This window comes from Acanthaster planci, linkage group LG06 (genome assembly GCF_054643075.1).
Source record: "Acanthaster planci isolate LZ-2023a linkage group LG06, COTS_SCS, whole genome shotgun sequence".
Lineage (NCBI taxonomy): Eukaryota > Metazoa > Echinodermata > Asteroidea > Valvatida > Acanthasteridae > Acanthaster > Acanthaster planci.
The window spans coordinates 22662535-22680313 of NC_141782.1; the positions used below are offsets into that span (position 1 = coordinate 22662535).

General features: G+C 38.6%; 1 protein-coding gene across 2 annotated transcripts; it reads left to right on the plus strand.

Annotated features, from left to right (window-relative positions):
* Positions 1 to 1703: 1703 nt before the first annotated feature.
* Positions 1704 to 16318, plus strand: LOC110980089 (phosphoenolpyruvate carboxykinase, cytosolic [GTP]-like). Of its 2 annotated transcripts, XM_022236421.2 has the most exons (10): positions 1707 to 1860; positions 3502 to 3730; positions 6564 to 6824; positions 7302 to 7486; positions 9584 to 9787; positions 10346 to 10533; positions 10804 to 11142; positions 11602 to 11785; positions 12190 to 12285; positions 12457 to 16318. In XM_022236421.2, exons 2-10 carry the CDS (start codon positions 3699 to 3701, stop codon positions 12915 to 12917), a joined length of 1950 nt encoding a protein of 649 aa, XP_022092113.2. In that variant the 5' UTR covers positions 1707 to 1860; positions 3502 to 3698; the 3' UTR covers positions 12918 to 16318. The 2 variants fall into 2 exon arrangements, with proteins under 2 accessions (XP_022092114.2, XP_022092113.2); XM_022236422.2 differs by lacking the exon at positions 3502 to 3730 and having other exon boundaries at positions 1704 to 1860.
* Positions 16319 to 17779: the final 1461 nt, after the last annotated feature.

Below are 17779 nucleotides of genomic sequence, written 5' to 3' on the forward strand. Positions count from 1 at the left end.
AACCCAGCCATCTGTTGTCTTTATTGTATGCAAATAGCCTAGCCCTTTGCTGATGCAATATTTTGTGTCATGTGGTGGTGCACAGAATGTCAGTCTTTTTTATCGAAAATGTTGAAAGGTTTATGCAAAAAAATCAAGATCACGTCTATTTAGGCTCCTAGGTTCTTGCAGTGTTGCTGAAGTACAGAAAATTATTTAGCAGAGGCTGCTGGGAGGGAATTACCTAGGGATTTCCTTCTGTGAAAACTGTAGTTATTAGTTCCGAAACATCCTGGCTTTGACATTTGTTTGGAGAGAGAGAGAAGTATGAAAATCGCCCAGAGAAGTTACAAGATAACTTATGTTTTAGTATTTTGAATAATTAGAGGGGTAGTCAGTGCATACAGCTTCACATGAACTTCAAAATAACTCATAGAATGTGACAGGCAGAAGGAAACTAAGCACAATACTTGGTGCCCCATTGCGGTGCATAATGTATGCTACATCTCCCCTAAATTCTGAAAGGAATTCCAAAATTACCTACAACACAAAAGAAAACTTAAAGAGGGGCCCCTTTGTCGCATCTCATGCATCATACATGCCACAAGCGCAGAACGAACAACAAAATGAATATCAGCAACAGTGTTCCAGGAATATGAACAGCTGTTTTTTCTCTCTCTCTCTCTACCGTGACGTTGGAATAATAAGCCTGCCTGGCCAACGATTCCCTGACGTGACCCGTACGATGCCAATACGCTCGCCGCTCACAAATACCATTCCACTGTCTCGCTTGGATGACTCCTGAAAAGAGCGTCGCCGCGGAAACCAACAATTGTGTTAACTTTAAGTACTGTGGGGTGAAACTGTTTGAATGACCAGTATTTGACCGATAATGCAAAACACCATTCAGCGTTTGTTGAAGGTGACACACCCTCGCTATGCCCACTCGCAATCGAACGCCCACACGAAAGTGTTTACCTTTTACCATAACAGCTGTTCAGTAACGAGTGGGAAATAAAAAATAATGACATGACAGACTGAGCAGCTATGGAGTGAATATTGGCATTATTATGATACAGGTCATTTAATGGAAAAAGTAGTTTTGATGTGTCACTAGCAAGAGAAAGTAGATATGATCTGTCACATGTACTAGAAGAGAGAAGCAGAACCGGGTGTATGGTTCTCTGCATTGTGGACTGTTTCGGACATCATCCACATAATTTTCGTCCCGACAGGGGTCATATATAATATGTTTATGCAAATAATATAAAAGGCCCCGATTTCAAGGCACTGCAGATAAATTCAAAACGAATTAAATTCAACAAAGGAAATTGAAGAATTGAAATGATGACTTGTTTCGTGAATTGATAAAAAATTGGCAATTTTATTCGCCTTTTTCTTATTCGAACAACTTTTATGACACAGAAACTTTTCCCATAATTTTGCGCGCTGTGATTGTTTTGATAGGATGATGAAATCATGAACGTCGTGTGATATGGTGTGATCGTCCTTACTTCGATCTGCCTATGTCATGAATGATAACGGCTGTTTTCGATTCTCTTTGCTGTTTTGACTATGAGATATGCAAAAGTCGTTGCCAGAACAATTAAGGTATCCAATCAGAATGCGCTACCGGTACACACCCCCGACTGACCTCCAATATTGTGCAACGTCTGTGTGACAAGGCGCTTTTCCTTTCAGAATGCACTAAATATTGACGTCACACAAAATCGTTGGTTATAAGGCCAATTTACCCGTCAACGTTTCACATACTTTCCTCGAGTTGCATTGGATGGCCTAAATTCAGATTTGGGTGGGTGATATTTATTGTGGTCACTTTCGACAGAGTAAAGCGGTCGGCCTATTGTGTGCGGATTTTCGGTAAGTAATTTTATTTTAAGTTTTGAAGCTCATGGTAAAGGTAGCAAGTAAGCCAGAGAGAGAGAGAGAGAGAGAGAGAGAGAGAGAGAGAGAGAGAGAGAGAGAGAGAGAGAGAGAGAGAGAGAGAGAGAGAGAGAGAGAGAGAGAGACGACGATATCTCGGCAGAACTTTATGAATAAAAACTATGCAAACTTGATGCGGCCCACACTTAGTACAAAACAAATTGGCAAGTTTTCCCGTTAAACACTGTTACTTTGGCCGCGATAACAGTGTTGTACCAGGGCGACTTAAATCGTTTGTAAATATACCGGTCGAGCAAATAGGCTCTCCTCAATGGCATTATTTAGTCACTGTTAATGATACCTACAAAAAATAGCAACAGTGCGAGAAAATTCATACAAATTGATCAATACCCATATAATTCACAACAAAATGTTAAGCGTACATGTACTCGGAGCACGAGTTTTGTTTTGTAAGGATAGGAATATAGTAGGTTAAGTGTTTACCATTAAACAATTGAATAAGCCATCAAATTTTAGTTCAGTATAACCACTAAAATATCCAAAAAATTACCATCTTTTAATTTGGAAAGATTTCTTCTGGTATTTAATCTAACAATTTTGGAATGTTAGTGCACTGGAGACATATTTGAATGGCCCATTGCGTAATTTGTAAGGTTCTTTACTTTTGGAAATCATTTTTATTATGTTTCCTTTTTTCCTGTATTGTTTTGCTATATGCAGAATTTTTGGAAATTTGTTAGAAATTTTGTATCTAATGATAACAACGTTCAATGATGAAAAAGATAAATTGTTATCAAATAGCAGTTGCATTTTCTTCGATAAAACGTTTCGAGGTACTTGGCTATTTTTATTTAGTCTAATTCCCTGACGACATGTGGTCACTACAGATAGTCACGTAGAAATAAAAACGTTTGTTCCCATCTTTGTTAATTATCACTACGTCACCTGGCAAGATATGGGACGGAGGTGTACCCCCTTAATGGACACTCTCTGGCTAGACTAGTTTCCCCCCCCCCCAAGCCTGAAAAGAATTCCTGACCCTGCTTGAGATTCCGGTCAAACAATGACCAACGCAAAAGAGGGGGGTTCTCTCTGCCCCATATCTTGCTTCATGTGGAGCTTTCATTGGTATCGAACTGAGTACATTTAAATTACAGTACATGTACATGTTCATGTACTGTACATGTACATGTACAGTGCACATTGTACATGTACGTTAGCATGTGTTTGCGCCGAACACAGTAGCATTTTGTGCATGTCATAGTTGAAATATAAATATTCATGAGCCGAGCCTTCATCAAGAGCCAATCATATAAGGTATATGACGCCACACCTATATTTCGTTGACGTCATCTTGTGTTGAGTTTCTTCACCAGAAAATCAGGATTGCGAAGTCTCTTAAACGTACGATTAAACTCTAAAACCAATGAATTAATTCAAAGTGCTATGGGACCTTTTAGATATTAATTGATTTTGATGAGTGCTCACGTTTTCGCGCTGAAATATTATTATATGCAAATTAGTGGAAAAATACCGCACAAGGTCAAATGCTATCTTTCCGACTTGTCTGGCAACCGTCTCTTTTTGATGTACCATTCTCTATGGTACTACCAACAGGGATTGACGACTCGGTTGTCCGCAGACTATCAGCTGTACCGCCGGCGCAACGTACGTCGTGAGGGCCAGGGGTAGTTGTTGCAACATATAGCACACTCAGCTGACCGGCTGAGAAATTTATTTGACTGACTTACGTTCTGTGAGTCTTTATCAGTTTGATTTGTTCAACTTGGATCTGTCGAAACACCAACATCAACATGTCGTCAATCCTACGTGGGTTTATTATACGGTGAGTCGATAAAGCGCGAATTGCTTGCCTTTTCATTTGGCGGGTTTGGGAAATTTTTATGGCTGGATGGTTGCACGAATCATATGCAGCGTGACGGTGTATGTAGTCGACAGGTCCCTTATTTCGCCACTTACTTGTGAAAACCAATGAGACTTGACAATAGTTGGCGACTATACGGTCACAGACGCTAGATGTGCATGTTTGTTAATGTCAGAGGCCTACTGTTGTGTTGATGTGGTTGATTCGTTTTGCGTTGTATGCTTTAAATTGCCTTTATCATGTTCATGGTCATCCCAACTTTGTCGTTTATCTAGTGCTAATTAAGTTGGGCATGTTGGGGGTACGCCTAGCCCCAGACTGGGGGCCAGTCTACTGGACTCCCTCCGCATTCTTGGCCCCACAACTGTCCATCCAAAAAGTGGAGACTCCACGAAAATGCCCGCTATGTTAATGTACGTGTACATGCCCATGCGCTTATTTATGCTGCCTTGTGGGGTACCGGAACAATGGAAGGTACCCCACAACTTCACAAGGCCAGTTTTGATCCTTGTTGGGTACTAGAGTGGAACCCCACAAGAATGTCATGAAACTGATATTTGGAAATAACTCAAAACCGGGAAATTTTTGATGGGTAAAAATCTGCTACAAATTGAAGTGTTTTATATAAGGGACATATGGTGGAAATTTCAACCCAAAAAAGTGAAACTGGTTTAAATTGGAGTGATTTGAAATTTTTTGCGTGTTGTGTGTGAGTTTTGTACACGAGAAGAAAGGAAATGGCCCATAAGTATAGCTGTGTGGTGACTGTGCGCGCTTGTGTGTCCAGGTGGCTGCCCGTACTACGCGGCCATCAGTTACAGTGTCATGTTTGGATCATTAAATATTTTTGTAGCAAGTGTCAAAGGTAACATTTTAAGTATAGCACTCAATTTTAAAGTGTAGCAGTAAAAAATAAAGCCTAGCGGCCAATCTGATAGCGTAGCGACAATTCGGTAAAGTGTAGCAGTGCTACTACGCTATAACGCTTTGGGGGAAACACTGCACAGTTGTGCAAAATCAGCCATGCAGTATTAGTGATACATGTAAGTCTTAATGGGAGGTGACTGAGAGTGGGAGTTTGAATCTGTGGGTCATTATCACCCTTTTCCTCCCCCCAAGTGGCAACATTCCTTTTGTTGTTTTTAAAAAATTTAATTTTCCACACTAAATTGCAGTATATACATGTACATGTATGTTCTTATTTTTCCTGTTTTGGTGCCACATGCTTGGGAGGTGCCTCATGCTTGGGAGAAACAGTCCAAAATTGCAATACATGTGAGGGGGTTTAAATAGACAAAGATGGAAGAAAAAGGCAAACAAACTTGAATATTTTGAAATTAGATCAGTTTCAAAACAGTAAAGAGGGACACAGAATACAAGATGGATTTATTTTGGAGGGGAAATCTAGAGTACATGTATTGTATTTTTAGACCCTGTTGAATTTATTTTATCCCTTTTTTAAAACACACACTTTGCTTTAGGCACTAGAATTTTTCAAAATTTGTTTGACTACCTCACACATACCGTTACATGTATCATACCCCTGGGCATGGCAGATGCTATAAATGTAGTGGGGCACAGTATTTTCACAGTCTTAAATTTTGGGACTGTAATACATGTACATGGTAAATTGTTATTGGAAGCCCTATACTAATCCAGTAAGTGCTCAGGCCCATTAGGCAAGCTCGTCCATTTTATGGCTTCATGGTTATCATCCCCATTATGACAAAGGATGTTTCATAGTGAGTGTTGGACTATGCACTATGAACTCAACTCATCCTGAAGAATTTCCAGTCTTATGTATAATGTACATGTATACAATTGTATCTCCCCGCTCTCCCTGGAATGAGGACGGACATTGAAATTTGAAATGGCCAACTATGTTTTTAGCTGGTAGATTTTTTTAGTTACTGGACTTTGACTCATGTATCTGAAATAAGGTGGTGTGTTTGATGTATCCAGGGCAGTGTTAATTCCCTGGAACATGGGTCTCTTAGCAATCTTATATTGACTTATCAGATTGACTCTGTCAGCCAGCTGAGTGGTTATCAGTTATGTAGTACTTGCTTTCATCCTGCTGACATCATATTTAAAGTTTTAATACCAATGGCTGTTGCTTTACTGCCCATTGTTACAGGGGTGTATACTTAATAAGATAACGTCAAACGTGATCAAAGATGATAATTGGCACGTTGTAATGCCAGCAAGCAAGGGGTAACTGAAATATGGCGGTTATGCAGTAAATCTGTAGTATTTGAAAACCAAAATTGTGGGAAAAATGAGAGCAAACTTCAAGTTACATTATGAAATTAGAATTAAATCGCAAAAAAAATTCAATATGTTTAATTTCATTGGGAAAACAAGTTGGAATTAGCAAAAATATCTTTTTTAAAAAAGTGGCCAGTGATTTGTGCGTGGATGGATGGGTCAATATCACATATGAATAGCTGCAGCTGTCTTCTGCAGGACAGTTTTTTTAAAACTATTTAATCAAAACAAATGTGAGAAACCTTACACTTTTCATGTACATGTACATGTATGTGACACTTTTTTAATCACGAGGACCCATAGCAATTCCACAAACGCAGATCATGCAGTAACTTGTAAGAACCTTCATCAAATAACTTTTTTTGAACTTCATTTGTTTTTTATCACCACAGTTCAGTTCAGTTCAAAAGTAGTTCATGCCAGTTATTGGGCTTGAATAAATAAATACATATACTTGTATCAATTTAAATTTGTTTTGGTGGAAAAATGACGGCCGTTTCTCTGTCTTTTGTTTTTCTGTTAATAGTCAAGCGTATAATTTCAGCAAAACACTCGCCAGTATGCCAGCTTGTAGTATCAGCTCTCAAGCAGCTCCCCTCCCTAAGATAGTCAACGGAAAACTTGATGACCTCCAGCCTCATGTTAGAGAATACGTCTTAGAGAAGGCAGAGATTTGCCAGCCAGATAATGTCTACATCTGTGATGGTTCCCAGGAAGAGAACAAAGCCCTCCTGACACAGATGGAAAAGGAAGGCATTGTCAAAAGACTTGCCAAATATGAGAACTGGTAAGCTGTGCAACATTTTAAAGGCTCAATATCAAAGTCATATTTGTCATCCTGAAATTATGGGTCAGTGAGCTTTTATCAGAGAGACTTGGATCAGTGAACTGACTGTGTGATTTGTAAGGTTCCACTGTGATGTAAGACGCAAATGAAATCTCAATTCTTGACTAAGCGCTGTCAGAAATCTAGACCCTAACACCAATACTCAAAATGAAGAGTTGTGAGCAAGTAAAAGTAATCTTGATTTGAGAAAACTCTTGGTTGGACAAAAACTGGATCAGATACATGTATGTGTACCATCAATCCATAACTGAAGAGAAAGATTAAGTTTTAACTGGCTCACTCTTCCTCATGATCTTTTGGTAAAAAGTACAAGCTACACGTAAATGTACAATAAAAACTGGTGGCATAGGCTCATAAAGGTAATGTACCTTTTGATAGAAAACACTCACAGAGTTGATTTGTTTTCATTTTGTCTAGCTGGTTGGCAAGAACAGACCCTAAAGATGTTGCCCGTGTGGAGAGCAAGACAGTTATATCAACTCCCTATCAAAGAGATACTGTCCCCATCCCTAGAGAAGGGGTTGAAGGGACTGTAGGCAAGTGGATATCACCGGGAGACCTTCAGAAGGCAATTGATGATCGCTTCCCTGGATGTATGAAGGGTGAGCCTTCTTTTTAAATGTTAAAATCACTGGGTCAAAGCCTTGGTCTTATTTCTAGTTGTTATTCCGTTCTGTGAATAAATACCACCTGAGGAAGTGGGCAGCATTATAATTGCAGTCATGGGTACATGAAAATGCTTATTGGAGAGACTTGTTCTTAAAACTTAGTCTGTCTTGGAAAATGGAAAATAAATCATTTGTTTGCATGATTCTTCAGTAGTTTCAAGAAAAAAATCAATATTAAAAATTTGGTTAAAAATTCTCTTAGAAAAGTAGCCTTTTCTAAGAGAAAACATTTCCATTTTCAACATGTTGACAACCTAAGCTTTTATACAACATGTAGATCTGAACTTCTTTAAGTCATTTGCATGCACAGCTGAATGACTGGTGCTTTTAGGGAAATGGTTTTGTACACGGGATTCCTCGTTGGCACCATTCATACACATGTGATTCCTTATCTTGCATTGGCATTGAGTACAGGAAGAACGTGGCAGTGCTTTGATTTACATAGAATGCTTACCAGTGTTGAAATGTGGTATGGGCTTTGCCATGATCTAGAATAAATAGGCTGACTCCTCCTACACTGGAGGATGGATGTAGAGCTCATGGGTTCCATATCCTGGTTATGGGGTGATGTCATGACTAACCTACATCCATTCCAGGTAAACCACAACATGTGGGGAAGGTCCACTGATGGTATTACTCAGCATACCATATTGGGAGCTTCCTCTAGGAATTGACGCCATTCCATTTGTCAAAAAAAAGGCTACAGGTCTTGTTTTAAGTTTAGAGTAAGTGGGTGATTTCTTATCACTGTAATGAAAATACAATGCTCATCTGTATGACCAATCAACAAAGTTTTAGCATGTTAAGTGGAAAACCATCAAAATACAGTGCAATAGCAGGATCAAGACATCATTGATGCTAGTCCAGCTTTGTGTGCTTGGTTAAATGTACAGTAAACATGCATAAGGGTAGCAAGACAAATAATGCCTTTCACAGTAATTTCAGGAATTCTGAATAATCTACCAGACAGAAAGAAAACAGATTTCTCATAGAATCAGGTTCCGCATGTACATGTAATGGATCAGGACTGGTTGTTCATGAGTCTTTGTTGTAGGCATTGAGCAAAAACATTATTAAAGATGGTAGTCCAGTTTTATGGCGAGGTAGCCAACATATACTCTGTACATTGTAATTAGTTTGTGGTTTGGCCTTCCTGTGCTGTACTGAGTATTATACAAGCGTGACGTGGAACTACGCGTACATGTACCATTCAATACCTGCAGATTATACATATGGGATTTACCGGTATTTCCTTGCATGTGAGGTCAGCACATTACTCAACAAATTTTTATCCTAAATATACATGTAGAGCAGAGCAAAAGGAACAGGAAACCACTGTCAGTGAATTGGTTTTTGGAACACTTTTGTGACAAACAAGTCCAGCATTGTCAATGCCATTCATTGTCATATTGACTTGTTGCTTCATGGAATGGAAAACAGTTAATAATTTAATTTGATTAAGTTGATAGTTTATTGTTAGTTTGTAATTAAAAACACTGCAGTAAGGAATAACTTGTTTACACAAGTTGCATGTCAAATAGGAAAAGGTGGCTATTGCATGCCGGTAGGAACACCACTTTTTAAAAATTTGTTGTTGAATCCTCCCAAAGTACATGTACAAAAAATTGAATGTAGTCATGCAATCCACAATACATGTAGCTTCATGCAAAAACTGTGGTAAAGTGTCCAGGGTTCCTATTCATGCAAAATAATTTGGGTAATTATGCTCAGTGGACTTACTAAGAAGGAATCCATTTCGGATTGTGTTCCCTGAATCTACCTGTATCGTATTCAGTGCAATCTGTCAAAATGGGATGGTGCCCAATTATTTTGGATTCTGTGCTTCACTTTCAGTTTGTTTAAAATGTGCACAAAAATTTTAAATCATTTATTGTAAATGACATTAGGTAAAAATATTTTGTTTTGGCATAAAGGGGCTGGATTTAACATCAGTGTGTTGACTCTGGTACTGACATATTATCAACCATAATGATCATCAGTGACTAACATGAATCTGCTTTATTTAATCAGGAAGAACCATGTATGTTGTACCATTCAGCATGGGACCCTATGGATCTCCACTCTCCAAGATTGGTGTCGAGTTGACAGACTCCCCCTATGTTGTAGCCAGTATGCGTATAATGACTCGCATGGGCAAGAAAGCTCTAGATGTACTTGGTGATGGAGACTTTGTCAAATGTCTTCACTCAGTTGGTCAGCCACTACCCATGATGAGTGAGTTTTTACATGCAAATTACTTGGTTGAAAGTTTTAGTCTGCTGCTTACCAAATTGCTGAGCCATTTTCTACATGAATGTATCATACTAGCCATTTTAGCTACCGGTAACTGGCCCAATGGGCAGTTTGTTTTTTGTAGCCACATTTCCTGCCCTTTGTGTGTATTTGTCAAAGGCACACGGTTCTGTCAATTCAGTTTGACTCCAGTTGATAGTGGCCACCAGCCAGTTTGGACCATTTTCAAGCATACCTGTGTGTCTGTGCAATTTCATTAACTCTAACAGTCCCAAATCCTGCAATTTCAGTACAATTTTGCATACACCCTAGGGGGTTAGGGTTAATCAAAGAATTTCAGCATACTCTATAAGAGTAACTAGTTGGCTGCAAAGCAACTGGTCACAAGGCTTCTCCGGTTAATAGCTCTGTCTTAGGCAACCTGTTCACTGAAATTATTCAAAGCTCACTGTTGTATTCTCTTAAATTCTTGTTGAGGCCAATAACTGTAATACTAGTTCAGGTGATGCTGAAATGTAAATTACTTATTTCTCCTACTAGCACCTCCAATCAACAACTGGCCATGCAACCCAGAGAAGACCATCATCTCACACATCCCTGACAACAGAGAGATCATCTCCTTTGGCAGTGGCTATGGTGGTAACTCACTTCTGGGCAAGAAGTGTTTTGCTCTACGTATTGCTTCAAGAATTGCCAAAGATGAGGGCTGGTTGGCTGAACACATGCTGGTAAATGCTCTTCATAGAGCTCTCATTTTAATCAGAACACAGCTTTTTGTCCACATCTATTGTGCACCAATTTCAACTTTGTGTCTTCAGTGCAAAATTTCCAATTTGTTTCCCACTTTCTAGATAAAAAAAAGATATGATGTGTCAGTATTACAGTCACTACTGAGCACTACGGTAATTTCTAAGGCTACAGACTTCCATTTTGGTTTCTGCTTGTCTTTGCGTAGAGAAATGCTTGAAGTAGAACATTGAATTCCCTGACATTTTCAGATCCTAGGACTGACTAATCCACAAGGGGAGAAGAAGTACATCGCTGCATCTTTCCCAAGTGCCTGTGGTAAAACAAATCTTGCCATGATCATGCCAAGCTTACCAGGCTGGAAGGCGGAGTGCATTGGTGATGACATCGCCTGGATGAAGTTTGACAAAGAAGGGCGTCTGCGAGCTATCAACCCTGAATATGGCTTCTTTGGTGTTGCACCAGGAACATCCAGTAAAACCAATCCCAATGCCTTGGCAACTTGCATGAAGAATACAGTGTTTACCAACGTAGCGGAAACCAGTGATGGAGGATTCTATTGGGAGGGTCTGGAGAAGGAGACATCAAAGGTAACATTAATGACACAACTTAGAAAACTTTGAGATGTTTGCCCCCAATTTTGGCACAGTCATGCTAGACAGTTTGAATTATGATTATTATTAATCATTTCTGGTTATGACACCAAGGATTTCTCAAAGGACCCCTGGAACTGTAGCTCGCAAGCCTGAAGAAACCTGTAGAGAGGGGACAGTGAGAAGCAGTTACACTTTAAGAGGTGGGAGGAAAACCCCAGAGGAATATTCTGGGTAAAACTCACAGAATTGGGTAGGGACTGAAAACCACATCCACATGTAGACCGGGCTGAGATTCGAACCCAGACCGCAGAGGTGGAAGGATCAGCATTTTGTGCACTCTTGAACTTAATGAAGTTAAACATTATGGGTTTGGTTTCAAAACTTACTACAATGTTGAAAATTGAAAAAGGAGATTTTTACAGATATTTGGTGACCGTTGATGCTTTATTGCAGGATGTATCCATCACCACTTGGCTGGGTAAGGAGAACTGGAGTAAAGATAGCGGAGTACCAGCTGCTCATCCTAACTCCAGATTCTGTACACCTGCATCACAATGCCCTGTCATTGATCCAGCTTGGGAAGACCCGGAGGGGGTACCCATTGATGCCATTCTGTTTGGCGGGAGAAGACCAAAAGGTAAAGGAAATGGGCGGGAGAGTTGGAACAAAAATGTCTGTAGAATGAGATGAAGCCCGATGGGACATAGAAACCTAATTAAAATAAGAACTTGAGATTTTTTTTTTGTTTGACACAGCACAATTTAGCAAAGATTTACTCAAACCAACAACTTTTAGTAAAAATAAACCTGTTGATTTTTTTATTTGAATGAAATGGTCAGATTGATGTAATTTTTTATTATTATGCAAAAAATATATTGTTTCTGGTGATACCTCTGAACATCTAGCAAAGCTACCTTATCAGAAATGTTGTCAGTTGGCTGAGAATATGGCTGTTTTTTTCTGACAAGAAAACTTGGGTAATAATTGAAAGTTCTGAATATTGGTTTCCACACTCTTGAGATTTTTGTGTCTTTGGTTTAGGAGTCCCTCTTGTGTATGAAGCATTGAATTGGCAACATGGAGTGTTTGTAGGGGCTGCTATGAGGTCAGAGGCTACTGCTGCTGCTGAGCACAAAGGTGAGAGGTCAAAAGGACAGTATGTCAAAAAAGTAACTCATCACTTATTATTTTATGCATTTAAAGCAAGAACATTGAACTGACGTACAAATTGTCAGTCTGTCCATATATCATCTACATGTACTTGAAGCTAGCTTTTGTTGATTTTTGGATTTTTCTTTCTTTTGGCAGGCAAAGTTATAATGCATGACCCGTTTGCAATGCGACCCTTCTTTGGCTACAATGTCGGCCAGTATTTCCAGCATTGGTTACATTTCCAGCATAAGCCAGGCCTTAAACTGCCCAAAATCTTCCATGTCAACTGGTTCCGCACCAGCGAGGAAGGCAAGTTCTTGTGGCCTGGTTTTGGTGAGAACATCCGGGTGCTTGACTGGATCCTGAAGCGGTGTAATGGAGAAGATATCGCTAAGAAGTCAGCAATTGGACTTGTTCCCAAGGAGGGTACTCTCAATGTTCATGGCTTGGACGTTGAACCAGAAGATATGTATGAGCTCTTTCATCTCCCAAAAGGTTTCTGGATGGAGGAAGTCCAACAGATTAGGAAATACTTTGATGATCAAGTGAACGTGGACTTGCCTGAGGGTGTCATGTCTGAATTGAACTCATTGGAAGATCGTGTAAAAGCCATGTAAAGTGGCCACGAACTCATACCTCAGAGAGCTTCATGTGTTGTGCTGCATGATGCATCGTGTTTTATCTGAAATTGGGATTCAATCCTAGTGTTGAACATATTTGAAGTGTTGTAACTGCTAAGGTGGACCCATACCGAAAATATTGTGATTAGATGAAAAATACTGCTGGAAATGAACTCAAAGCGCTCTTGAGAGGAAACCTAAATGCTCAAAACAAATTCATCATCAAAGTGTGGTGTTAGGCCAGCTTAGCTACTTCAGAAATTGCCTCAAGCCTCCTAACTTTTTAAAATCAAACTTTCAAATTTCTTCAGAATTTTATGTTACCAGTCAACCAGATAACTTACACATAGACTTGCAGAATCAAAGCTCAGATTTACTTTATTTTTAATGACAACAAAGAACTTTATTTTAATTTTTCTATAGCATAGCAAATAATACTTTTCAAGTATGGTAAGTTGATTGAAAGATTTGCAGCAGGAGTTTTAAAAATTGATATTTAAACAATATCTGTACATTTGTTTATATTTATCCCATAGTTTGATTGTTGTTGCAAAATGTTCTCTTGCGAGGTTTAGTATGTAAGGAAGTGTATGTGGTATATTCTGGACTGTACATGTATTTATGTAGAAATTAATGTCCTTCATAAGGACTTAGTAATGTACTACTAATCCCACTAATCCAATTTACTACAGTCTGCTCAAATCTAACTGCTTGTGTTGGCAGCATATCACCATAGCTAAGGCACTCTTACTTCATGTAGGCCTTGATGTAACAGAAAAAGTTTAAAGAGTATACCCACGTATTGTGCAAGGGTGGTTCGGGGGAAGTGGAGGCTATGCCCACTAACAAAGCCACTATATTTTTTAAATGAAAGGTTAAGTTTTCGCCTATTTTGTTTCCCTTTCTCCTAAAAGCATGTAAAATGTCTCAAACTGTAGCCTCACCCCTCAGAAAGATCATGAAAGGATTCATCAAAAAATCCAACTTGTTTGGGCCCCCAAAAATCAAATTTGGTGGATTGGCCCTTGGTATTGTACAGAGTTTGGTTGGCATTGATTCTGAAAGCTTCCTTGTAACAGTGCCCTAGGAACAAGGGTTGTCATTACCTTAAAATGTTTTGCCTTGTGTTTAAAATACAGAGCACTAACTCTAGAATGTTACTTGATGTAATTTAGCAAACATGAACCTGAAATTAATGACCAGTCACTAATTTTAGATGGTTGGGCATATGCAAATGCAAAGAAAATGCAAGTTGGAGTATATGTAGTCTTGTAAAACCTCCTGTAAATGGTTTTAACCTTTGGTGTTAAGTATAACTGTGGTATCCGGTTCGTAAGTGACTTCGTCACAAAGGCAGACGCACCCCAATTTGCAGGCTCCCATTGGACTATCGTTGAAGTTCGCATTAACTTCCCATTCCATGTAAACGGCGATCAATGCTTGTAACTGTGTGCAGTGCATGTGCAGTGGACGTGGTTTAAACTGAAGTGAAATCACACTTACGAACCAAATTAGGCTGTCAAGACCACACCTTTTTCAGCTGAGCTTGCACATCGATACATTAATAGAGACCATAGGAATTGATGTGGATGGAGTTACTTAAAAAACCCATGTGTTTATGCAAGATTATATTGATGTGAAATGGACATTGCTTACAGTGTGCAAGATAAAATAACCTCATGAAGGTGTGACTTAACCAACTAGTTTTTCCAAGCCACATATGTATCCCACATGTATACCCATTTCTAATGGTCCTGAATATCTGCAGTGCACGCACTGTAGCATTATAAAATGTTCAGCTTGTGAATATAGTTCAAGTCATGAATGAGACTTTTTTGCATATTCATGTGCAAGACCTTGCAATGTTGGAGGTGTAGTCCATGATGGGTTCCCGCAAGACCATCAGAAGCTGTTCAGTTGCAAGTCAAGTTGTAAGCTATTCAAATGAATTGTAACATGTATTCCTTTGACGGTTTATACATTGTTACTTGTGACTGTTTTATGAAAGGATTTGTGAGAAGACTTGTTAAAGAACTTTTGATGGACAGCACGCTATCATTATAGAAAAATACTGAAACACTTTCTGACCTGTACAGCTACTTGTGTATGCTACAATTTAGTGCATGGTGCACAAACAAAACAATACAAATATCTTTAGAAATGCGGTATAATAACTGTTACCATTTTCTGCGGGTTAGAGGGAGTGAAAAAAATGGGGAAAAAAGGAAAGTAAAGCTTTGCTAATAAACTGTTCAATGGAATATTATTAAGAACCAGACATAAGGCGTACACATTAAATAAAATTTTTGCAGGTAACCTGGTTTTACTCCTTTTCTCCGATAAATACCAGAATGGTTTTCATCTGTGATTGGGAATTGTTTTCTCATTACCATTTAAGCCTAAGAATATTGTACATATAAATGCTTTCATTTTACTGTCATATCATAGAAGATAAGGTTGACACTTTTGAAGAGTTTATCAACACTTTGGATTACGATCACTTTTCTCTTCAAAATTCATTAAATGCTCACTTGCGAAAAAGAAATTGAGTTGAATTAAGAAGAAAAACTGACCTTTGTCTTTGCACGTTGTCCTGCACCTGCAGGTTGAATGTTGTCTTATTTTTTCTTGGTTTATATAACTGAACTTTTCATTTCAAGAGGAAATGGTTTTTCAGATTGTATTCTTAGCCGTTCGTGTTGTGAAAAGTGGAGACATAGTGCGAAGGGTCCAAGATAGTGATTAATCATGTCTCAAGTCAATCACAACCTTATTACGCCTCACTTTGCTGTCTTTAGTAAGGAGCTGTGGAAATGAACAGTGACAAAGCCATCTTTTACCATTGTTTATCTTTATTATTATTTGGCATTTGACTTGACCTGTTAATAATTCCAGTTGGTGAACCTCATTAGAATACTTATGCAGTATTCTGAACTGTAGTTGGAATATCCTTAATATCAACAAGCTATAGTAATGTATCATATATAATACTTTTATTTAGTTTGAAAGATGAATGCGCAATCTTTCTTTCTTTTTTATAATGTAAATGCCCCAAGTGCACTTGAAATCTCTCTATAGATTGGAATGTTGAATTTTCCCCAAGATTTTGCATTTGGGCTGTATTCTGTTTGTGAAATTTCTGTTAGTTTTATTAATTAATGTCCTGTTCAAAAGTGTCACGATTGAAAAATTTCAAATGGCACTGTCTTCTTGAATACGTTTCATCTTTGTCAGTATTGTTGAACAGTTAAAAGTAATGTCATTGGAACTAAAATAACTAGATGCATAAATAAAGTACGTCCAATCGCCTCATTCCCACAGAATTAGTTATATAGTGCTTGTTATATATTTTTTACACTTTGGGATAAAGGCAATAAAATAACGTATGGTTTTGGTTTTTTCTTTTCTTTTTGATAGATTTTTGTCCACGGTTGTTATTGCTATTCACTTTGCAACAACGTTGCGACGAATTTTATTTGATGTTTTGTTGTAGACAGAAATAAAGATTAACTTAAGTATTTTAAATCTTGGACATTCTGTCATTTTACTGTCACGTTTATCGTAGGGTCCCACTGATTTTTTTTCCCTTCACACACACATTTTGTACCGCTTTCTGCTCCTTTTATATGATGTGTAAAACTATCTGACAAACCGTAAATTTAATTGTACTGAAAAGTACACTTCTTTAAACAATATTGTCTGTGCTTTGTCGGACAACTGCAGGCGCTGTTGCGATTTCATTCTAAGAAGACATTATTCAGTTTAGGGATTTTCTGCTTAAACTGTCAACCTCAAATTTCTTGGAAGAGGTTGCTGGTTGGCTTTACTGTCATGTACTTCCACTTCGATGAATCTTTAAAGAAAGAATCACTGACAGCATAATATCCAAAATTGAAATTCAAGCGACTTTGTGTCTAGAAATAGCTGTAACAAGAAGACCTGGGTAGAGTGACACCACTTGTCCAAAGTATGAAGTACACGTGACTTGAATGAGGAAAAATATGACAAAGATTTTTTGAAGGACTGCACTGAAGTAATGTTTCTTTGATGACTGCTAAAACATTTTTACAATAAGAATATCTAAAAACAGGTGTCTCTGTTGAAACTTGATAATCATCGAGTGCGGGTCTGTAGTTCTCAGGAAATGCGGGCGGAGGAAGGGGTGTTAAATGCCACAGGCTCGCTGGGGTCCCGGGGCAGATCTCGGAAACATGCTGAGGTTTGAAGAAAAGCGACCATTAAGCGCAGAAAAGACTTAAAATATAAAAGTTTTGACTTTAACAAAAAAGTTGAGAAACTGAAATTTTTCAAATATTCATTACCACTTCTTTCAAGACTTGTTCGTGACCTGTGAGCTGGGTATGCAGACAAGGAAGGTGAGGCCATTTATTTGCATAACGTACTTGTACATGTGTAGCGTACTTGTTTACATCGTACTGTACAAGTGTATATTGTATACAATGTCCAATCAGCTTCGCGATTGGTCTGACACGCCTCCTTTTGACCCCCTGTGTATTATGAATGCCAGTCATGATTGACCTTTCGTTTGGCACGCACACAACGTACAAGATCACAGCTGATTCACGCCAAGGCTGCGCTGTTGCAGTAACAAGTTAGCAGTACCAAACGGAATAACAAACTGGGCACCGGGGTAAAATGATGACAGCTGACGTGATGTGCACTCCGTAATCGAAAACACTGAGAAAATGTTAGCATGTACTGTACACAGTGCATGTATGTCAGTTTTATATAGCTCCGTGGCAGGGTTACGATATTCTCACGATCGGCATGACGTGATGATGGATTTTTAACACGCGGCAAAGGGGCAAATTTACCCTTGGTGCTATTCAATAATGTAC